The sequence below is a fragment of the Eulemur rufifrons genome, chromosome 5 (assembly GCF_041146395.1).
Source record: "Eulemur rufifrons isolate Redbay chromosome 5, OSU_ERuf_1, whole genome shotgun sequence".
NCBI lineage: Eukaryota > Metazoa > Chordata > Mammalia > Primates > Lemuridae > Eulemur > Eulemur rufifrons.
In genome coordinates this window covers 47,976,455-48,000,871 of record NC_090987.1, presented here as the reverse complement: position 1 = coordinate 48,000,871, position 24,417 = coordinate 47,976,455, and the positions used below count along the sequence as shown (strand labels likewise).

General features: G+C 40.2%; 1 protein-coding gene across 1 annotated transcript in view; it reads right to left on the bottom strand.

Annotated features, from left to right (window-relative positions):
• ARHGAP28 (Rho GTPase activating protein 28) overlaps positions 1 to 24,417 on the bottom strand; it is a 170,509-nt gene that overhangs the window by 55,727 nt on the left and 90,365 nt on the right. The window contains exons 2-3 of the mRNA XM_069468255.1: positions 12,142 to 12,341; positions 5,956 to 6,173 (exon numbers count right to left, since the gene is read on the bottom strand). Of these exons, the coding sequence (XP_069324356.1) occupies positions 5,956 to 6,173; positions 12,142 to 12,341 (418 nt within the window). The remainder of the gene's footprint in view (positions 1 to 5,955; positions 6,174 to 12,141; positions 12,342 to 24,417) is intronic.

Here is a 24,417-nt window from a genome sequence, read left to right as displayed (position 1 = left end):
TCTGCCCAGCGTCGGGGGCTGTGTGTTCAGCCACCCTCAGAACCTGGGGTGGGAATCGCTCCCTCACCCGACAGGGTAAAGAAAAGACAACCAAGATGACAGGTAGAGTTAGGTGCGGCAAAGGCTCAGAAACCAATTACGTTTACAAACTCTGACCTGCCCTCTTCTGGCTGAGGGGTGAGTTCGTGGCCGCTGTGGGGGGAGCTGGGACAGCAGAAGGGGCAACACCTGGTCAGAAGTAAGGGACATAAGACTCCCTCCACTGGGGGAACGACCTGCCGCCAACTCAACAGAAAGCGTGAAGCCCTCTGACTGGAAGGAGTTAACACCCGTATGAGAAATACAATAAAATTAGGAGAAAAATCCAGAGACGAAATCTGCAAAACAGGATTGCTCACAGCACCAGGCGACAGCATTCCACATCCAGACCTCAGCCTGCCCCAGGCGACAGAAGAGCAGCCAGAACACGGACCGGCCACATCCACACGACTCAGCAGAAGCCCAGAGGGGACCAAGAGCCAGCCTGTGTTAGGACGGTCATAAGATCCACATAGAGTGCCCCACAAAACATACGTGTAAGACAAAAATAAACTGTACAGAAACTGAACATCCTCACCATCTTCATCAGATCAAGGGTAGTCATACTGACGTGTAACAGAGCAAAGTCCCTCACCGTAAACGGGCTGCCACCATGAGGTGTGGCAACCCCATGTCCTTCTACGGCTCCCGCGCATGCGCACCCTTGCAAAAGGAGTCCCCAAGCCTCACGCCAGGTGGTACAGATCACGGCATGGGACTCAACACGTAAAAATAAAGCCTTCTACCGAGACGGCTTCATGGGCAGTTATGAACCCAGATTAACATTCTTTGAAATTCTGCATTGAAATGGACATGGTGGGCTCTAATGAGATGTGTTTACTTCCTGTCCTAGACAGTGTTGCTTTTTCCCACTTATTGCTGCTCCCCACAAGATATTCACATTTGGAAAATAATGGAAATGTCAAAATATTTCTTACGGTGAGAATTAAATGAATGCTGGAAGATACATGGAGGGTAGATAAGATTCTCCGTTATGAGCTCAGCCAAGAGGATGAAAGTTGAGCTGACAGCCTCCCCCACATTCTGACTTCCAGCTACAGCTGTAGCTGCAGCTGTTGTTATGTTTGTTATTGTAGGCACAGGTAGGGCCTGTAGTTATTTGTGGATTTAACTATTTAATTATTCATTCCTGAGTTTAAGAGTCTCCTTTTTCTTCATTGTGTCAAGCTAAGTGGGGAATTTTCCCCCTGCCCGTCCACCCCACAAGTTTTTCTGATTGTCTTGAAAATAATTATTTTTCTAACCTCCCTACACTCAGTTTCCCTTGCTTTATCTTAGCAGATGACCATTTCTGCAGGGAATTGTTGCTATCTCTTCTTCATCCAGGGTCACATTCAAAAGAGGAGTTAGGATATAAAAATCATCTGGCTATTGAAAAAAATGAAAGTGCATTTTTATTCAGGAATAGTCTCCCAAATTTAATTGTGCAGTTAACCCCTGGTATGCATACTATGTGTACATTCATAGAGATTTGCAGAGACAGCCATAGCTATGACTGCCTACGCACTAGTCATTGCATTTAGCAATTTATTAACCTATACTGAGAGCCCACTAAATGCCAGGCACATTAATAGGCACTGTTCTCTGTGGACGATACTGTCAACTGCATACCCCAAATCCAGTCTGCTGTCTTCATTAACAGTGTCCTGATTTTCTTTCAGAAAGTTATGTGTCCAGCTTAAAAAAACAAACAAACAAAAAAAAAACAACAAAAAAACCCCCAAAACCAGTATCTCAGGCTCCCTTGCAGCTAATAATGATATAAGTCTGGGCATTGAGAGGTAACTGGAATTCTACTGAGTAGAATTTCCAGGAAAGTAATCAGAAGGACAGAGTCCATTGGTACAAGTTCCAGGAACTGACAGGAACATGGCTATGGTGCCTGGTGCCTGGCCCAGCCAACTTGTAAGCAAAAAGATGGAAGCTGCATATGACAGAGAGAAAAGAAAGATAAAAGGAAGCTGGATTCATTTAAGGAAAAGAGCCACCTACGTCAGCTTCTTAGGAAAGAAAGACAAAGCCATATTTGTATAACTTATGATTTTTTGGGTTCTCTCTTACATGCACCCATGTGTATACATAAGTTATATAATCATGTTTTTTAGGTATACTGTATGACTATATTTATATAGTCAATTATAAATCAATTTCATCTTTAGCTAGTTGCTTATCAGTTATGAAACTGGAGATAAATTAGATTGACTATTTGCCCAGTTAAATGTGTTACAGAAAAAAAAACACCCACATTTAATTTGCAACTTCTAAATATTGGAACAATGTACTTGGGAACTGGAATTCCGCTTGTGATGAACAGGATTGCAGACTGTGTATGATGTATCCAGACACTGATTTAGCATTTTTGATTTAATGTAAAATGCCTCTATGAACACAGGGTTAAATATTCTATTCCTTTCTTGTAAGAACTCCACTGAAAAATAAAATTTGTTGGATAGTTAATGAAATCATAAAATGTCTTTAGGTCCATAGAAATTGCCATTCTTCTCCTTCCCTGTCCATATTTTCTAAATTTCCAGTAAAGATTATGTATTACGTTTATAATAAGAAAAAAAAAACATTTATTTTTTGAAAGGAACAAATACTACTGAAGAATCAGCACAGGAAAATTGGATCAAGATAGCAAAATGCACAACTGCTTTTTCCTTCCCCTGCAATCACTCCAAGTGTCCAAAGAGATATCTTTTTAAAGGAGTAGGTCTAGAAACCACTAAATATTTCCATTAGCAGAACAGAAATTGTTGGAAGCTCCTGGCAGATAAAAAGCAGGCAAGAATGGTTTGATAAGAGTAGAGGAAAACCTCAGCCTGCAAAAAGGTACAAGAGAAATATGTGTAGAAAGTAAACGCTGATGCAGAAAAAGCCCATTTTCAGAATGAGAAAAGAGCAGGGAGGCACTCCCAACTCAGAAGGCCATGACCAGAGCAATTGCAAACTGTTTTTCTGATCACGGGCCAGGCAGACCCTTTCCTCCCCCGGACACCAGGGAGTGGGCAGCAGCTAACTCTCGGTGTCGAGTGACCACCTGCCTCAGTGGTGGTGGTGCTGTGCTCGGAGAGTGTGGTGGTCGTGGACAGAAGGAAGGTTGAATTGCACTTCCCTTGGGGCCTTCTAAAAGGATATGGACAAGAAATTAAACAGGGCAGGTCAGTTTGCCTATAAAGGAAATAAATTACAGTTCTTCAGGGCTCTTGTTACTTTAGCATTGAGGCCATATGTATATTTCAAAGTGAAGTGTGACAACTGACACATTACACCACTCACACAGGCCCAGACCCCTATTCGCAGGAGAATTCTTGGGAGAAAGCAGGTCTACACAACTGCCACTACATATATCAATCAATCAATCCTTCAGTAATAAATATAAACCCACGCTCAAGTATCAAAGTCAATTAAACAACAACAATCATGCTAAAAATAAACACAAGACTCTGAAGGAAACATAATTTCAGGAAAAGAAGAGAACTTTGGAATCTAAAGTTTAATTTATTTAATACCTTGAGAGTGCCGGGAGGCTTCTGCAGCCAAGAAAGAACAGATTGCTACAGTGGAAGGGCAGTCAGGGCGAGGCGGGCCTTCGGTAAATTAGCAGCATGACTGTTAAAATTTTAAAAACTAACGAAAGGTGTAAGTATTAATACAACCATGGCCAAATTACCGACATAATAAATGAAGTTGAAGAGATATCCAAGAATGCAGAATGAGCACACACACATATACACACAAGCTTGCAAAGCACAAAGAGAGCATTTAACAGACACAGAAGGTCAATCCAAACAATGCAACAATTATCTACAGAAGTTTCAGAAGGAGATAACTGGGAAAAATGAAAGGAATAAATACTTGTTTTAAATGTTAGAAGGAACTATATAGAACCTGAACAATGAACGAGCTCTCAGATTGAAAGGGCTCACTTAGTACTGACTGGGATGAATTTTTTAAAAAGGTAAAGCTGGTAAAATTTCAAGTTTCCAACAATAAAAATAAAATTCACAAAGCTTCTTATCTGTTATACAAAGGAATGAGATTGACGGAGACATTGTGCTTTGCCACAGCAATGGTACACGAGAGAAGATAATGGAAAAGTATCTTCCAAATTCTGAAGGAAAATGATTAGGGGCATAGAATTTTATGTATAAAAATTAAGAAAATAACTAGCATTATCTACATATCTATTTTCTAAATTACAGAATTTATATCCTCACTAGGTAATATACTGGGTTGAATTCATACATCTGAGATTAATACAAAATCTCCCTATGAAACTTATGATGTTATGTCTTCACTAAGAAAAGTGAAATGGAAACTTTTAAAGAAAGAAATAAGAAGTGGGAGAGACAGGGAGACAGACAGGGAGAGACAGGGAGAGAGTGAGAGAGGAAGAAGAAAGGAAGGAAGGAAGAGGAGGAGGAGGACGAGGAGGAGGGGGAATATGGAAGAAGAAAGAACACCACCATTACACAAAGAGAAAGAGACAGACTAGGACAGAGACATAGAGCAGGAGAAGGAGGAAGGGAGAAATTGATGTTTATGTTGTCAAATTCAAATCAAAAACTGAAAAAATTCAGGTGCATTCCCAAGAAGTTTCCAAGTTTCTTTACTTGCAGAACAGATGCTGAATTTTTTAGGGAAAAAAACCTGTGAAGATGTTTATGAGACCCTATATATTGTCAACATACAACAGAAGTAGATCATTTCCATCAGTGTAGAAAGTTCTAAAGGCTGGTATTATTTCTAGGATGCTTAGCACAAATGCAAAGGTTAACTGGGCCTGTGTGAGCTGCTCTGGCAACTACCCAATGTGATTAATGTATCTAAGAGAAGATAAGACTTACAGACAACCTAAAGTAACTCAGATTGGAGACTGTCTTCAACCATGACTTCTACTCAATGTCTTTGAAGTTTTAATTTATGTCATTATTGATACCTCAATTAATGAGATGAGAAACCTAAATCAGAGTGATTAACTTACCCCAGGCAACTTATCTTATCAACTGTAGCTGAATATCAAATTTCCTTTTTTCTATATATTAATTACTCCCAAAGTTCCAGGAATCCTATCTGCATAAAACCTAATATAGGATCTTGCACCATGGATTCAATAAATATCTGTTGCATCGATAATGCAATTATTGCAATGCAACATTGTGGCAATGCAACGAATGAATGAACAAATACATGGCAAGGCAGAGCTAGCAATAAAACAAACAGACATAGGAGAACATGACTAACAGCCTCAGAAGTAAAACTGTGGCCATGAAATTGCCAAAGGTAAGCTGGAACTTCAAGCAGCCATTTCTCATAAAACTTGTGATGTTTCCCTTATGGTTTTCTGAATCATTCTCTTATCCACTTAATTAATGCTGGTATCTTTCTTCTTCTTCTTTTTTTTTTTTTTTTACCATTTTACTTTATCCAAACATAACGGCTACACTACCCACTGTCTCATCCCCACCTCCATTTAAACCAAACCTCCTGCACCATACTTAAGTCCACTTCCCTGGACTTCTTTGCCTGACCACAGATTTTCCATTCAGTGCTTAGATTTAAGTAAAGGCTCTGTGTATCCTATCCACAAAGACTTGCTCCAATGCCAAAGAAGTTACTCTCCAACCTCAACAAAGGAAATGAATTTAGTATTGATGGATATTGTAGTATGAGAGATAAGGAATCATCACTAAAGTTCACATTTCTAAAATTTTGCACTGTGCTGCTGTCTGCTTAGTTTTCTCTAGAAGCTATAATGGAAACTGCCAACCAGCCTTTTCTGATATTTTTTCTTACTCCATGCCCGACTCCCCAATCAAACCAAACACTCTTTGAGCTGTGTTCATTACTTACAGGAGATTCGCTGACTCCGAAGATGTCTCTGACATCCCTGACGGATTGCTTATTCTTCTTCCTCATGGTTTGAGTGTAGGTATTATACCTCTTTTTCACTGCAGCTGCTTGGGTTCGAGTCAATGTAGACAGCAAGGCTTTGCCATCTTCCTCTTCGTCACCTGAGATCAGCGTTGATAAACCCACATCTTGCAGCCACTCTGCTTCCAGTTCTCCTTCTGTAAAAGAGCATTACCAAGGTTATAATATGCTCTGTATGATTGGATGACACGTGTATCCACAGGTCTGTGCATATCAGACAAGAAATATCAGTAAACAATACAAGACTATCTTTTTTATACAGATATTATGGGAAAGAATATTATAACAAATGAAAATTCTGTATTGTATTTTTTAAATAAGTCAAATTTTAGAATATTTTCTAGGAGAGTAAGGTAATCGGCAGACTTGGCAAGGTCATTTCCTTGCCAGACAGTTAAATATAAGCCACATCTGGACTGCCAATTTCAAAAAATGATGAAATATGAATATTTAAACTAAAACCAGGTAGAACAGACACAATTTAATGAACACAAAAGGGTTCTTCAATCACTCAAATGCAGGTTCAAATCCCAGTGTCACCCACCATTTACTAGCCGAATCATTTTGGTAAGTTTTAAGATATCTCTAGGCCTCATGTCCTCTCACTAAAATAAGTGTAGTGAATTCACATAATTTGATGTTGCCTCAGTATCCATTTGAATATAGGTTTAACTTTCTCATACGAGAAGCAGGGCTTAGTCACTCTTGACAGCGTCCAGTTTTCTACCTCCTCCCAGTTCTTCCATGCGGTCAATCCAGACATCTGCCCTATGCAGCCACCTCCTGGTGACCACCTCCATATGGGACAGCTGGATGCAACCTCCTTGACTCACCCCACGGACCCCCACACCCCACATGCACTGTGCAGCCATGCTGCAGGGACCACCTGTCCGTCACAGTGTGACTCCATGCAACGTGTGCCTGCTTGCTTGACCCACCAAGTAGAACTCCCCATTGGAAACTTGCTTGGGTAACACCCTGGGCTCTACAGGTGGCCTCCCCTCAACCCCCACCTGCTGGTTGGGTGGGAGTGTCCCGGGAGGGGTTCCGCTGTCTTCTTTCTGGGATCTGTGAGTAACACGCTGCTTCTGGTATTTCACGCATTGGGTTGAGTTGCCTCTTCTGTGTCTCCCTGACCAACACACCTGAGCCTAACTTCTCTCCTGGACGGGACTCTCCTAAAGACTGGCTACCTTGGCAGGAATAAACTGGATACAGGTCAGACAAGAGCCAGAAGGGTGTCTGCCAGTAAAAACAAATTTCCTTAGAGAGGGACACTTGGTCACGCGTCAGATCCTTGGGCATTAGGCTGTCTGCCAGGATCAAGAAGTGTCCTGTGAAAGGCACAGTGTAAACATCCATGACCAAATACCCTGGAGCCCGGCAGGACAGGGATAGAGTTTGTAGCCACTCTCCGGAGAGAGACCTCAAGACCAAATTTGGGAAATTACAATGGGGGTAATAACAACAGAAGTATTAGGTAGCTATGCGGATTATGAGTTTTGGTTTTTTCATCAATGGATTTATGACAGATGGCAAACAACCTGAAACAAAGCAGGTATTCAACTGATGTTCGTTCTCTTACTTTTTTCCTTATTCTAAACATTAGAAAATCATTCCTTTTTTTTGGAAAGCAGTTTAAAAACCTAAAATTCATCAAAGAGAATCAACTGCTATTGTAAACTATATAGAGAGAAATACAAGGAATTCAGAATAACAATGTCCTGTAACAGAAAACCCACTACACATACATTTCTGGGAACTACTCGCAACAGGCAAAACCCGAATGTGGGTTGTTTAAACAGCAGATTAGACTAATTTGTAAGCCACGTGTCATAGCATCGGTCTGGGAGCACTGCACTGTTTACATTATTGCATCATTGGTACATAAACAAAGCCTTCTAATGTACTTCTACAGGTCCAATTTCTAGCTAGGCAAATATTTGCTATCTTGTTTTTATTATTCATTTGCTCTGTAAACTGTCCCTTTAACAGAAAATAAAAGATGAATTTACAATTGGTATCTCTAATCTAACGTAATAAATCTTTTAGATTTGCAAGTTATGAAGTCCTCCTTTACTTAAGCCTGAGATAAGATTTTCATTTTTGAAGACAAAATATACAATTACAGTTTAATATTTAAGTTCTAAAAATTGGATTTTCCCTTCCACCTCTATAAGGAACTATGAAAGAGTGAGAGAAGTAGTCATTGGTAGGACTAGAGTTAACATAAACTAGGGGTGAGAAAGGCCTAAATCCTCAGATTCAAATAGCAGCACATGTGGAATGTATGTTTTCCATAGGTGAGAATGTCTGCGGCAGACACCCGTGTCAGTCTGTTTGCTGAATTAAGTACAATGCAATCCTGTTTGTTATCCGGCTGCCAACTGTATAACCTCCACAAAAAGTACTCCTTTGGATTCCAGTTTCATATATCTGTGTATTCAATATCTACTTGGCTCTAACGATCATATGTCATACTCAACATGTTCAAACCTGAACTCATATTCTTCATTTCCAACTCTAGGCTTCTTTCAGGATTTCATGTTTCAATAAATGAAACCCACCATCCATGTAATTAGGGAAGAAAGTAACCCAGGAGACATTCCTGGCATCGCCCTCTGTTTTACACATCAATTCCAACACATCAACGAGATCTTTGGACATTACCTCCTTATTATTTCTCAGAGTTGTCCACCTTCCTTCATCTCTTCTGCTGTGACCCTGGTCAGAGGTACCATCATCTCTCACTTGGACCGCCGCAGTAAGACTCCCATCAATTCCTCCCACAGCCATTCTTGGTCCCTTTCCAACCCATTTTTCATATTGTAACTAAATTAGTCCTTTCAAATGCAGATAAAAATAATGCTACAGTTTTTTCCTTGCTGTTGGAATTAAGAAGAAAACCCTTGACATGGCCTACAAGATATGAAGCTGCTTACCCTCAGGCCACACTCACACCATGCTCTCCTCACCCACTGTTCTCCAGTATTGCTGGAATGCTCTTTTTAAATACATATGGAACCTTGACCAACATAGACCATGTTCTGGGCCATAAAATAAATCTAAATAAATTTCAAAGATTGACACTTACATACTATGTTACTTAACCATAACACAATTTACTTAGAAACCAATAACAAGATGTCTAGAAAATCCACAAATATTTGGAAATTAAGAAATACACAAGAAAAATGAGAAAACATTTAAAAATGAATGATAAGATACAACATATAAAAATTTGTGGGATGGAGTCTAAAGGCAATGTTTACAGGAAACTGTTTATATTCAAAAAGATGAAAGATTTAAAATCAATGGTAATTGTTTTTTAACACAAGGAAAAATGTTCAACATCATTAGTCATCGGTGAAATGTAATTACAACCATAATGAGAGACCTCCACACATCCACTAGAATAGCTCATATTAAGAGGACTGATAACACCAAATGCTGCAAGAATGTTTAAGTGCAACTGTCTGTCCAACGTCGTGGGAAAGGGTGTAAAATGGTACAACTACTTTGGAAAAATGCCAGCAGTTTCTTATGTGGTTACACACATTCTATGGAAAATACATGTATCCAAGAGAAATAAAAACATCTCCACACAAAGATTTTCACAAGATTGCTCATAGCAGCGTTAGTCATCATAATCGAAATTGTAAACAACCCACAAGTCCATTTAAAAGTACATGGATGGGCTAGGCGAGGTGGCTGACGCCTGAAATCCTAGCACTCTGGGAGGCCAAGGTAGGAGGATCACTTGAGGTCAAGAGTTCAAGACCAGCCTGAGCAAAAGCGAGACTCTGTCTCTACAAAAAATAAAAAAAATTAGCCAGGCATAGTGGCATGTGCCTGTAGTCCCAGCTACTCAGGAGGCTGAGGCAGGAGGATCTCTTGAGCTCAGGAGTTTGAGGCTGTAGTGAGCTATGATAAAGCCACTCACTCTACCCAGTTGACAGAGTGAGACCCTGTCTCAAAAAAAAAAAAAAAAAAAAAGAAAAGTACATGGACAAACAAATTGTGGTATATTCATACAAGGGAATATTACTACTATGGATTGAATTATGTCCCCCCAAAAATATGTTGAAATCTTAAACTCTGGTATCTGTAAACATAACCTTATTTGGAAATAGGGTCTTGACAGATGTAATTAAGATATAAATTGAGATGAGGTAATATTTTAATCGAGTGGGTCCTTAATCCAACGTAACTGGTGTCTTTTAAGAAGAGGAGAAGAGACACAGACATAGACACAAACAGTACACTATGTAACTAAGGAGGCGGAGAATGGCATGACGTGCTGTCAACAGCCACGGAACACCAAGGACGGCAAACAACACCGGAAGCTAAGAGAAAGGCAGGGACCAATTCTCCCCTAAAATCTTACGAGAGAGCCGTAGCTCTGCTGACACTTAGACTTTGGACTTCTAGTCTCCAGAACTGTGAGAGAATAAATTTCTATCGTTTTAGGCCACTCAGCTTTGTTATGGCAGCTCGTAAACTTATACAAACTACTCGATAATAAAAAGGAATGAATAGTTGATACACTATGAATCTCAAAAACGTTATGCTCAGTGAAAGGAGCCAAACCCCAGACCAATCTCTGGTGCACAAACATCAGAATCACGGCTGCCTCGGGCCGGTACGTCTTTGGCAGGGAGGAGACTGACTGGGAAACAGCAGCAGGAGCTGTTCTGGGTGGACTGAAATGTTATCCATCTCGACAGGAGTGAGGTTGTAAGAGTGCACAGATTTGTCAAAGCTCACTGAATTGTACAGTTAAGATCTGTTCAAATGCTTCAGGGAAAAATATCTGTAAATAAGTAATAAACTCTACTTAGTAGGTCTGTTTTTTTGTATCAGTTTAGGCTGACAAACCTGGAGATATTTTCTGTGTGTTCTAGGTGTGAGCAAATGAGTAACGAGATAACAGATGGTGGGAGGCAGGTTTCTCTCTATTGGAGAAGGGAGTTACAAATAGAGAAGGAGGGAAGACAGCAAGGAAACCTGTGGTGTTGGATCGAAATTGGAGGCTATTGTTGCAACTCATGGTTTTTCACATGGGCAGCTGGCTGGATAGTAAAAAAAGGGGGTAGAGGATGAGAGGCATGTGTCTTCCTGTCTTTCTGTATCTGAAAAGGCAAAGTGTAAGAAGTAACAAGAGTAAGGACACACTCCACTGGTGGGAGACGGTTCCCTTGAGTGGATTCTCATTAAATGTGCTATGGGGCTTTTTATTTCTGGTAGTGTAGGATGTCGCGTGCTAATTGTGGCACATCGAAGTGATTACTTCCTAGTCCTGAGAAAGAAAGACATATAGATAGGGGTATGAAAAATGAGAAGATTACGTTTCAGATCATCTTGGTAGTTGTCTTGAGGTTAATCACTGCTGAATGAAAAACATTCTTAGGCGTAAAATACCTTTTGTCTTTCCTGGGTGTCTTTTATATCTAGGGCCTGGAAGAAATGGTATATGGTTTTATAATACCAACCCAGTGAGCAGTTTAGCTCTTTTTTGGAACTAAGGACAATTATACTGCTTTTTGACTTTTGCATATTTTTTTTTTTTTACCCAATCTTCAGCCTCCTTTTATTTAGTTTCACTGAAAAACAGAATATTTAACATGGCTTTTATTTGGTAGAATACAACACAGTCTAATACAATACTACCAGTAAATGCTTTACAGTGAACATTTTTTCTCCAAAATTACACTGGCAAAATTTATCTCTCTTTCTCTGTCTCTTTTTGGTAATTAACAGTCAAGTGTACAAATATAAAAGCCATCAAAATGAGAACACTCAATCTGTCTGATGACAAGCCATCAGCATCACAAAGACGGGCACGGCATCCCTAAGCAGTGACACATATGGGATCACTCTAGAGTTTTTTGAGGCTCAGCCTCCTTGCAGTCATGTCACCTTGGATAAGAGTCACCGTGAGCCAGGACAGCAGCTATTAATCAGTGGGAATAGGTGGTCCATCTGCTGAATTCTCTGGATTCACTGGTTCAAGTACTAGTGGGATGATTTCTGCCTACCGGGAGAGTCAGAGAGAACTCACAGAGAAAGTCAGTTGGCACACAGGAAACAAAGCTAGCACCTTACCATCCACAGGCTTGGGCTCGGCTGGCGGCTCTTCCTGCCCAACCATGCTGCTCTCTCTAATGCTTTCGATTTCCCGCCAGAAATCCTCCATGGACGCGCTGTCCACGGAGGCCTGCGAGTTGGAGCGGCTGAACGCGGGGGGATGCAGGGATTCGTTGGAGAGCATCCTGTTAATCCGTCGGCAGCGAGGAATGGATTTTCTGAGGAAGGAATAATATCTGTGAGTGAAAACGGGTGTCTTTACATTATTAAGTCACAAAATTAAACTTCAGTTTAAAATCGATGACGTGGTGTTAGCGTGGCGGAGAGGGATGTGAGGGAATCATCTCCATTCCGTGGCGGCCCTTTAAAAAAAAATTCTCTATACTTCATTATGACACTGTGGCCATATGGGAATTAACATGAAAATAGTTTTTATAAGTTTTACGCACTCATAAAATGCAAAGTTATTTGTATTAGTCAAAACATGTATGGTGAAAGCTTGCTTCTGTAAAGTAGCTGAGATGATGACAAAGGGGTGCAAAAGTTGACTGCTCACACCTATTAGGGTGGTTACTATTTTTTAAAAAACAGAATATAACGAGTGTTGGTGAAGATGTGGAGAAAACAGAACCCTTGTGCACTATTGGTGGAAGTGTAAAATGGTGCAGCCTCTATAGAAAACAGTATGGTGGTTCCTCAAAAAATTAAAAATAGAACAGCAATTCTCTAAGATGCAGCAATTCCACTTGTGGATATATACCCAAAACCATTGAAAGCAAGGTCTCAAAGAAATATGTGTATACCCATGTTCATAGCAGCATGATTCACAGTAGTCAAAACACAGAAGCAACCCAACTGTCCAAGAATGGACAAGTGGATAAGCAAAATGTGATATATACAATGAAATATTATTCAGCCTTAAAAAGGAGGGAAATTCTGGCCCATGCTACAACAGAGATGAGCCTTGAGGACATCGTGCTTCATGAAAGAAGCCAAAATACATACGATTCCATTTATATGAGGAATGGAGAGTAGTCAAATTCACAGAGACAGAAAGTAGAACGGTGGTTGCCAGGGGCTGGCGGTGGGGAGGAGGAACGGGGAGTTCTGAGATGGGCAGAGTTTCAGTTTTGCAAGATGAAAAGAGCACTGGAGATGGATGACGGTGATGGCTGCACAACATTATGAATATAGTTCATACCACTGAACTGTACACTTAAAAATGGTTAAGATGATAACTTTTGTAATACCTATTTATCAAAATTTTTTTAAATTGAAAAAGATACTTTTTTTTTTTTTAAGATTAGCTGCTGAAATTCTGAGATAGTGAGGGGAAATAAATCTGTAACATTAAGTGGAAAAACCTACATTACGATAGGGAAGTAGAGCATCAGCCTGAAGCACGGAGACCCATGGAGAGTCGGGGAGAGCTGGACGGCCACTAAGGGCAGCGTCCGACCACTGCCAGGGCAGCGGGGCTCCTGCGCTCACTACCTAATGGCAACACCGTCAGTCTAGGACACGGAGCAGAGCGGGGAGCAGCTTCAGGGGGCGCTTTCCTCAGGGGGCTGCTCCAAGGACTCAGTGAATTAACACATGTAAAGCATTCAGAAATAAAAATATTCCATAAATGTTTGTTTAACACAGCAAGAGACACAGTAGGGCAGATAGATGCCAAAATGTTTGGATTCTAGGAGATTTAGATCTCTCATCGTAAAAACATAGAAATAAAACAAAATATTTGACTTCCATGATGTACAACTGGCAAATACTACATTTCCTATGAGCAGAATGTTTCATTAACTAGAACACTCTGGGCTCCAACCACGGAGATTAACTGAGTTACTGCATGCGTTAAAAGCTTCTGTTCTCGTTGTTACTTGTTCTTTTCTTTTTTAATTTTCAAATTTGGTGTGGGTTGGACCCTTTCAAAGAACCTCTTCTCCATGGGTTCAGGTGGTAATTGAACAAAAACACTGAAGCTACCTCTTAACCGATGTGTGGTCTGAGCTGTTTCACTCAAAATGAGAAGTCCCAGGTGGAAAGAGGTAGGCAGAGCAATGGCACAGTGTGGTCACTGTGGCATTACGACTCACCTAGGACAATTACATTTTAATATGCAGATCGCAGTGGGGTGTTATCAAATGTAGCCACGGCCTATGGCATATGTAAGGCACACTTATCTGCATGGGAGTGCAAAATGAGAGGGGAAATAATGCTTCCGTAAGTAAGACAAAAAAAGTTTCTATTTGCTCATACGCTCTACACCTCTAGGAATCCTTCTGGTTTTCTAAATCACCCTTAGTAGAAATTTCTGGAATTTTCCCATTAATCCTTTCATGATACCTGACTATAAGAATAGCTCTAGTTTTGAACATTAATTGACAGCAAGATAGCCAATTTATTTTTTTAAAATCAAAGCCCTTCAGGAAAATATGAAATACCCACTTTTTTAAATGTGTTGTATGATAAAAAGGAATTTTAGGCATTGTCTGATAATTGGGTGATAAGAGTTTTTCACTGAATTCTTTCTAGTTTAACAAGCCAGACACATTTTAGTGGTTGAAATTTCTATGAAATCGACAAGATACTGAGATGGTTACTGCCCCCTTTATTATTTTTAGGGTTCTAAGACTCTTTTTTCCTTTTGCAGTAAGACTAATACTGAAGACCACTGGCAAATTCATACAGTACTAGTATATAAACATCTCCTTCTTGTAAAACTGAAATCAGTTACCAATGCTCACACAGCCTACTGCTGTCCATGTACTATATTCAGAAAAAGTATATGGATACCCAAAACTTTTTCCAATTCTAGATTTTTAAGGTTAATTTCTTTAAAAAATGAATATGCTTGACTGACTTGTTAAAAAAAAAAAACACCAACTTACAGTCATTACAGCAGACACGGACCACAGTTTTAAAAAACTGTAATACAGAATAAGTGTAACTGTTTAATATGTAATTGAATAAAGCAAAAATGGAAGGTCTTCTCCTTCCATCTGCAGCAAATCAATATTGTTCTATAAACTGCTTTATTTTCTTGGCTCAGAAACATGCATAGACATTTTTTCCATGCCAATACAGTGACAGCACATCAACGGCTGCAGAGAGTTGTATAATTTATCTCAGAAATTAAGCAAACACACAGCTATAGCCAAGTGCCGAAAATGTTTGAAGTGAGAAATCTGGGAAATAGTAAGTGAATCGAAGATATGTTTAGGGCTAATAAGGATAATTTGAATTACAGTATACAGTTTCTTATTCATGCAAAGGGGATATTGGTGGAATCTCAGAGGAGAAACCGTCACAAAACTCTGCTGGGGGGAGGCAGAACGGATGTACAATTCCCTGGTCATGAGCAGTTGAGTAACACACTGGTTTCATCTGAGACAAACCACCCAGAGAAGCCCTTAATTGCAATGATAAAAAAATTTTTTGGCAAAGAAGTCGACAACATTTTTGGGATAAGCACACTTGGAAGAGCTCTCATTTTTTTAGCTAGAAGTCCAAATATTCCCCCCCCCCCCACATCCCAGGGTGGAGTACACACCATGATCTTCCATTATTGAAACATTATGTAATTCTGACCCTCCTTAGGCCCATTCAGCAGGACGATGAGACTTAATCTGAAGCTTCATACATTACCATATTAGGAGAAAACAGAGTTTAGGCTTCATCAGCTTTTTTTTTTTCCCCCCCTAGAAAGTGACACTAGAAAAATATAACATGAAAAACAGAACGCAACTGTGTTAACACAGAAACTTTTACTGGGAAAACACCACTAAGTTTAAAATTAAAGTTTAAATGTATGATAATTAACATAAATTCAAAATGGCATTTAAAAAAAATAAAAGATTTTATTATCCCATTTTTCTTCCATTTTTAAGCTATAACTTATCTTTTAGTAGATTCCAGAGATCTATAACTTATTACTATCCATATTGAATTATAATAGTATTTCACAACTTCACAACAATGTAAATTGTAAATTATAATTACAAAGTATAATTCTCCTTCTACCCTTTATATTACTGTTGTCATATGTGTTGCATCTTCCAATAGTTATTATTGTTGTAAATTTAAAATAGTCATCTCTTAAAAAACAAAATAAGTAGTCTTTTCTATTTATCCCTTCTGGTGTTCTTCATTCCTTCCACATGTCTGTGTGTCCACAGGGGTCATCTCCCCTGAGCTTTGAGAACTTCAACATTTCTCTCTCATTCTTTAGCATTTCTTGTACTGTGGATCTGCTGGCCACAAATTACCTCAGGTTTCATTCTGAATATGTCTTTTTTTTTTTTGATACAGAGTCTTGCACTGTTGCCCGGGCTAGAGTGCCGTGGCATCAGCCTAGCTCACAGCAACCTCAAACTCCTGGGCTTAAGCGATCCTTCTGCCTCAGCCTCCCAAGTAGATGGGACTATAGGCATGTGCCACCATGCTCAGCTAATTTTTTTTTTCTATATATATTTTTAGCTGTCCAGATCATTTCTTTCTATTTTTAGTAGAGATGGGGTCTTGCTCTTGCTCAGGCTGGTCTCGAACTCCTGACCTCGAGCAATACTCCCGCCTCGGCCTCCCAGAGTGCTAGGATTACAGGCGTGAGCCACCGCGCCCGGCCTCTGAATATGTCTTTAGTTTCATTTTGACAGATCTTTTTACTGGCCATATTTAAACTGCTGTTTAAATCCTTTTAGAGAAGTCATTCCACTGTCTTGTGGACTCCTGATTCTGATGAGACGTCAGTTACAAATCTCGTTGGTGTTCTTCTAAATACATTGTCTGTTTTCTCTAGCTGCTCTTAATACATTTTCTCCTTATCTTTTTAATCAGTTTGAAATGATATGCCTAGATTGTGGTTTCCTTTTTATTTATTCTGCTTCAAGTTTTACTGAACTTCTTGAACCTGTGGGTTGATGTCTTCCATCAATTTGGGGATATTCTTACCCATTTTCTCTTCAAATATTTCTTCTGTCCCATTCTCTCTCTCCTCTCCTCCTGGAATTCCAACACCATGACTGTCAGGCCATTTGATATTTCGCAGATGCCCTCTACAGTCTGCTTTGCTTTTCCCCCCACTTTTTCTTAGTGCTTCAGTTAAAGGATTTCTGCTGCTGCTAAATCCATTCAATGAATGCTTCCATTCCAATATTGTGTTTTTCCATATCGAGAATATCCAATTAGTTCTTTTTAGAGATTCCATTTATCTGTTAACATTATCCATGCATTTTATCCCTTTTTGACCATCTATCCTCTAATTTCTTTAACATATTTATCATTGTTATTTGAAAGTTCTTGTCTCTTAACAGCAACATCCATGCTGTCAATGTATCTGCTAATACTGATTTAAAAACAGTCAATTGTTTGTGAGTTACATTTTCCTTTGTCTTTACATACTTTATACCTTTTTATTACATGGCAGACATTGTTTTTAAAAGAACTCTACAAACTGGAGTAAAGAAGAGCTTCCCCCAGAAAGGGCAAGTCTTTTCCTCTACCTGGCAGTTGGAGTGAGGGGCAGATCACTTCAGCCCGATCCAGAGTTGAGCTAGGGCTGGGCTGGGCTGCAACTCTAGTTTGTTTTAGTTTACCTCTGGTTTCAGATGCTTCAAGGGGACAATCTGTCCTGTGTGCCTGCAAGTTCCTCCCACTAACTCAGCTTTGGGATAAACACCATGGATTATAAAAATCTCTCTCTGCTTTAGAGCCTGATCCGCTGTGTTGCTGGGCTCACAGCAGAATTCCCAGGGGGGATGATTATTGAGTGGAGAGAATTAGCTCTGCATTTGGGGCTTCTACAAATTCCAATCTGTTGTGCTGGTGCTATTATCAGTTCCACTGGCTTCCCCTTATCCCAGTAGAGCCCCTCTACCTAGACAGGTGTGATGTTCTGCACAGAAGTACACAAACTCAGGGAGCAGACATGCCCAGGGAGGGAAATGACCAATGGGTGCTGCTCACCTAGGAAGAATTCTTCCTTCCCCAGAACTTAGCTCCCATATACTTCTTTGTATCCATAGCTCTCCAATATAGTTTTTCTTGTTGCTGTCATTTTGAGATAGAGTCTTACTCTGTTGCCCCAGATACAGTGCAGGGACATCATCATAGTTCCCTGCAATCTCAGACTACTGGGCTCAAGCAATCCTCCTGCCTCAGCCTGCCAAGTAGCTGGGACTACAGGCACGTGCCACCATGCCCGGTTACTTTTTCTATTTTTTGTAGAGATGAGGTCTCGCTCTTACTCAGGCTAGTCTCAAATTCCTGGCCTCAAGCATTCCTCCTGCCTCCTCGGCCTCCCAGAGTGCTAGGATTACAGGTGTGAGCCATTGCGCCCAGTGTAATTTTTAAAAATATGTAATTTTTACATTTGTTCTTTTTTTCTCTAGTTGTTACAGTGAGAATGAAAGTCTATCACAAACTAGTCTACATCCTAACTGGAAATGGAACTCCCACACAACATTGTAAACATATCAGATCTTTCTTTAAAGTTGTATTCGTTTATGCACAACTTGCTTTGTCTAATCACAAGTTGAGTTACTGAGTATATTCCAAAAAATATTTTTTAGCCAGGCACTGTGGTTCGCACCTGTAATCCCAGCTACTCAAGAGGCTGAGGCAGGAGGATCGCTCGAGCCCAGGAGTTCCAGCCTGCAGTGAGCTGTGATCACACTATTGCACTCCAGCCTGGGTGACAAAGCAAGATCTCCCCTGTCTCTAAAATAATAATTTTAATAATAATAATTTTTAAAGACATATTTCTTATGAAGAAATACTCTATGGGCCCTTATTTTATGGAGAATTTCCCATGACAATTCACTGTTCTACACATTGCATCAGTTGATCCTTCATTAACCTCAGGACGTAGTCAAAGCCGTACTGTATGTTTCATTATATGATGAGAAAGAGAGTTACTGAGAGTAAAATGGGGACAGGTAGCTTCCCATTGTGACTATAGTTAAGTGTGACTTCTTCCAAGACTTCAAAGGGCAGCACATTCTGTCCTTGAACTTCTTCATTAGCTTCACCTTACACCACTCTCCCTTGGCATTAGCACGACGCATGCTAATCTTTTCTCAGTTTCTCTAAAAGCCAAGCTCTTTCTTCCCTTAGGAAATTTGCTCTTTCTGTTCTGCCTGGAACGTTCTTCCCCAGCTATTTCCGCAGCAAGATGCTTCTCATCATTCAGTTCCCAATCCACACGCCACCTCCTCGGGGGTCCTATCCTGGCCACCCTAACGTAGCGTTCCCCCAATTACCCAGCTCTCAGCTCTCTGTGTTTCCTTCTTCTCGTTCATCAATAACATACCCTTTATTTATTTGTTTGCTTACTTCATTTTTTGGGCTCTGTTTTCCCACTAGAATAGAGAGTAATCACATCTGTCTCATTCACACAGCGTCTGGCAAATCAGAGGATCTCAGAAATATCTGCCGAATAAATGACTAGTGATGGTGAGGCCAGGCTATGAATTCATCCCCTTTCAATCCTGTTCAAATGCTCTCCCTACAGTAATCCTTATTAATTGCAAAAGTCTCCACAAGCATTTGTGTATATGCTCATAGCTATACACATTTTTCTATCAAAGAAGGAATATAATATAGTGATTTAGAGAAAAACTCTGAAGCCAGCTCCCAGGTTCAAATGCAGGCTCTGCCACTCCCTAACTCTATAACCTTGAGCAAACTATTAAACCTCTGTGTCTCCATTTCCTAATCTGTAAAATGTTGACCTTAATCATGCACACTTCATGGGGTCGTCATGAGGATTGAGTGAGTTGATACATGTAAAACAGCTGGCATATATTAAGTCCATATGTTAGCGATTAATACAATTTGACTAATTTGTTAGCATGCTCAGAGCTAGATTTAGGGTCAGACTATAATGGATGCTAACAAAACAAGGGGTACTAAAATATGCCTAGAAATATAATGAGATAAATAAAACTGTATTCATAAGAACTGTCTGACCCAATCCCATTTCCAGACCTTGTTTCCTTAACTACCTTAGCCCAGAAGCAGCCATCAGACACTGTTCTGGCCAAAGTCATGTAAGTAAAAGTCCTCTTGAGGGTTTCAGTGAAATTTTGTGTTTTCCTAACATAGGTGCTAACCCTTTCTCTTCCTCCTCTCCCTTCTTGGAATGTGAACAAGATGACTGGTGCTACGGCAGCTGTCTTGCAACTATGAGAGATAAGCTAAGAAATTACAACAATTAGCCTAGATATTAATGAATTTCAGGAATAATGCCAGATGCGCTGGACTTCCAGAAATGAGAGAAAAATAAATGCCTATTTTAAAAAACTATTCTAGTCTTTGCTGTTTTTGTTGGTATCTGCTGCCCACATCATTCCTAACTGATATAATTGGAAGGAATACTTTAATAAGTCATTTGGGGTGGGGTGAGATGAGACATCCTCTCCACCCCACAGTGGAATATTCAAGTAACAATTTACAGTTAATAACCGGCCTCCTAAGGAAGCTAGGGTCTAACAATGATTCTCCATTGTCAGGACTGCCAAATTATCAGCCTAACCCCATGTCTCGATCTGTCCTTGATCAGTGTACCATGGAGTTAAACTTCATTGCTACTGAAAACATTCCTGCCTAAATGTACAGGGACTGCGCTGCTTGCAAACTGAACATAGCCCAAGAATTTTAGAAAGACTATACCAAAACCAAAGCTTTTGCCTTCCTGCTCCTAAAAAAAAAAAAAGGAGAATTGAATTCTCCTTAATTGTCTCTGTCTTTGAAAGATGCTGGTAGCTGCAGTGTGGACATCTAGAGAAATGATCTTGGACACTGATTGCAGTGAGCCCTGGCAGGGCTCTTGCAAGAGGCACCTCTCACTCGCTGGGACAGACCCTGGCACCGTCCCAGTTCCACAGCTGTCTGCCCTCTTAGCTTCTCTGGGACGCCATTCAGATAAATAAGAGGACAAACCCCTTGTTTTTCACACTTTGGCTTCCCAGTAATCTCTGGGTTCTAGCATGCTTATAAACAAGCTCAATTTGCATGTCTTGCAGAAAGCACTCGAAAGGCAATGACAATAAAAAAAGAGGCTACGGTTTCAGAGTAACAGGAACAAGAACACAGAGGTTTCTGCTTTCTTTCTCAGGCTCCTTGACCCTCTTTCTATCACTCTGCCATCCCAGTTTCCTCGGTCTGCTACTTTCCTGGCCTGCCTCATCCCTCTTAGGGGAAAAAGGAGAAAGCCAAAGAAGCTATTCGTCAGAAGGTAAACAGGTCTGCCTGAACCTCTCAGCTGGCAGCAGTGGATACAGAAAAATGTGTTTGTAGATTAGAAGGAGGCTTAAAACAGCAAACAGATCCTTACTTACACAGCAGGGACTATCTGAAGGTTGGATTCATTTCTTAAACCAATGAGATTCACATCAGTAATTAAACTCTCAGGCATTTGCGGATCACCTCTGAGTATAAGCACTACGCCAGGAATGAGAACAGTGGCTGGATGAGAGTGAACGACTTCAAGCCATTACACACTGAACTCCAGTGACTTACAAAGGAAGAGGCTCAAATGGGACAATAAACTCTTTTGTAAGAGAGAATGACAGAAACTTTTTTTAGTGGGGGGAGCGCATATTTTTCTATACTTCTAGCCATGATAAAGCAACTGAACATACTAGACTTCGAAAGCAACCTATGTTATATTCTATTTATTGTTCTACCAAGGATATAGACAAAGCTACTAAACAGAATCAATGTCTGTATAATCACTGCATAATTGAAATACAGGCAAACTTTGCTTTATTGTCTTTTGCTTTACTGTGCTTCACAGATATTGCAGTTTTTTTTTAATTGAAGATTTATGGCAGCCCTGTGTTGAGCAAGTGTATCGGCACAATTTTTCCAACAGCATGTGCTCACTTCGTGTTTCTGTGTTATGTTTTGGTAATTCTTGTAATATTTCAAACTTTTACACTGTTAGTGTATCTGTTATGGTGATCTGTGATCGGTGATCTTTGATGTTACTATTTTAATTGCTTTGGGGCACCACAAACTGCACCTACAAAATCAAGATATGGCAAACAATAAATAAATGTTAAGTGTGTTCCTACTGCACCACCCAACAAGACTCTCCGCATCTCTCTCCCTCTCTTCAGGTCTCCTTATTCCCTGAGACACAACAATGTCAAAATTAGGCCAGTTAATAACCCTACAATGGCCTCTAAGCATTCAAGTGAAAGGAATAATCACTTGTCTCTCATTTTAACTCAAAAGTTAGAAATGATTAAGCTTAGTGAGTAAGGCAGGTACAATCATTGCCCTGACTAGAGTGCAGTGGCGTCATCATAGCTCACTGCAACCTCAAACTCCTGGGCTCAAGCGATCCTCCTGCCTCAGCCTCCCAATTAGCTGGGACTACTGGCATGCACCACTTCACCTGGCTAATTTTTCTATTTTTGTAGAGACAGGGTCTCACTATATTGCTCAGGTTGGTCTTGAACTCTTGACCTTAAGCCATCCTCTGTCCTCAGCCTCCGAAAGTGCTAGGATTACAGGCGTGAGCCACTGCACCAAGCCATGTTAGCTAGGCCTCTAGTGCCAAATGGTCAGCCAATTTGTGAATGCAAAGGAAAAGTTCTTCAAGGAAATTAAAAGTGCTACTCCAGTGAACACACCAATGACAAGAAACTGAAACAGCCTTTCTGCTGACATGTAGAAAGTTTGAGTGGTCTACACAGAAAATCAACCAGCCACACATTCCCTTAAGCCAAGGCCTAATCCAGAGCAAGGCCCTAACTTTATTCAATTCTATGAATACTGAGAGAGGTGAGGAAGCTGCAGAAGAAAAGTTTGAAACTAACAGAGATTGGTTCATGAAGTTTAAGGAAAGAAGCCATCTCCATAACATAAAAGTTCAAGGTGAAGCAGCAAGTGTGGCAAATTATCTAGAAGATCCAGCTATGATCATTGGTGAAGGTGGCTACACTAAACAGCAGCTTTTCAAGGTAGGTGAAACGGCCTTCTATTGGAAGAAGATGCCATAGGACTTTCATAGCTAGAGAGGAGTTGTCAATGCCTGGCTTCAAAGCTTCAAAGGACAGACTGATTCTTGTTAGAGGCTAATTCAGCTGGTGACTTTAAGTTGAAGCCAATGATCATTTATCATTCCAAAAATCCTAGGGCACCTAAGTATTATGCTAAATATACTCCATGTGCTCCATAAATGGAACAACAAAGCCTGGATGACAGCACATCTGTTTACAGCACAGTTTACTGAATATTTTAGGCCTACCACTCAAACTTGACACCTACTGCTCAGAAAAAAGCATTTCTTTCAAAATATTATTGTTCATTGACAATGCACCTGGTCATCCAAGAGCTCTGTTGGGGATGTACAAGGAGAGTAATGTTGTTTTCATACCTGCTAACGTAACATCCATTCTGCAGCCCATGGACCAAGGAGTAATTTTGACTTTCGAGTCCTATTATTTAAGAAATATTTTGTAAGGCTACAGCTGCCATAGAGAGTGATTCCTCTGATGGATCTAGACAAGTCAACTGTAAAACTTCTAGAAAGGATTCACCACTCTAGATGCCATTAAGAACATTCATGACTCATGGGAGGAAGTTGAAATACCAACAGTAACAAGAGTTTGGATGAAGCTGATTCCAACTCTCATGGATGACTTTGAGGGGTTCAAGACTTCAGTAGATAAAGTCACTGCAGATGTAGTGGAAACAGAAAGAGAACTAGAATTAGAAGTGGAGCCTGAAGATGTGACTGAACTGCTACAATTTCATGGTCAAACTTTAACAGATGAGAAGTCCCTTCCTAGGGATGAGCAAAGGAAGTGGTTTCTTGGGATAGAATCTCCTCCAGGTGAAGATGTTGTGAACACCGTTGAAATGACAACAAAGGATTTAGAATATTATATAAACTTAGTTGATAGAGCATCAGCAAAGTATGAAAGGACTGACTCCAATTTTGAAGGAAGCTCTTCTGTGGCTAAAATGCTAGCAAACAGCATCACATGTTACAGAGAAACGCTTTGCAAAAGGAACAGTCAGTCTATGCAGCAAACTTCTCTGTTGTCTTAATTGCTGGGTTGCCACAAGCCACCCCAACCTTCAGTAACCACCACCCAGATCAGTCAGCAGCCAGCAGCATGGAGGCCAGACCCTCGTCAGCAAAGAGATAGCAACTCCCTGAAGGCTCAGATGATTGTCTACCTTCCTTAGCTATATTTTTGAATTAAGGTAGATACATTGGTTTTTCGATGATGCAACTGCACACTTAATAGACTACAGCATAGTGTAAACACAACTTTA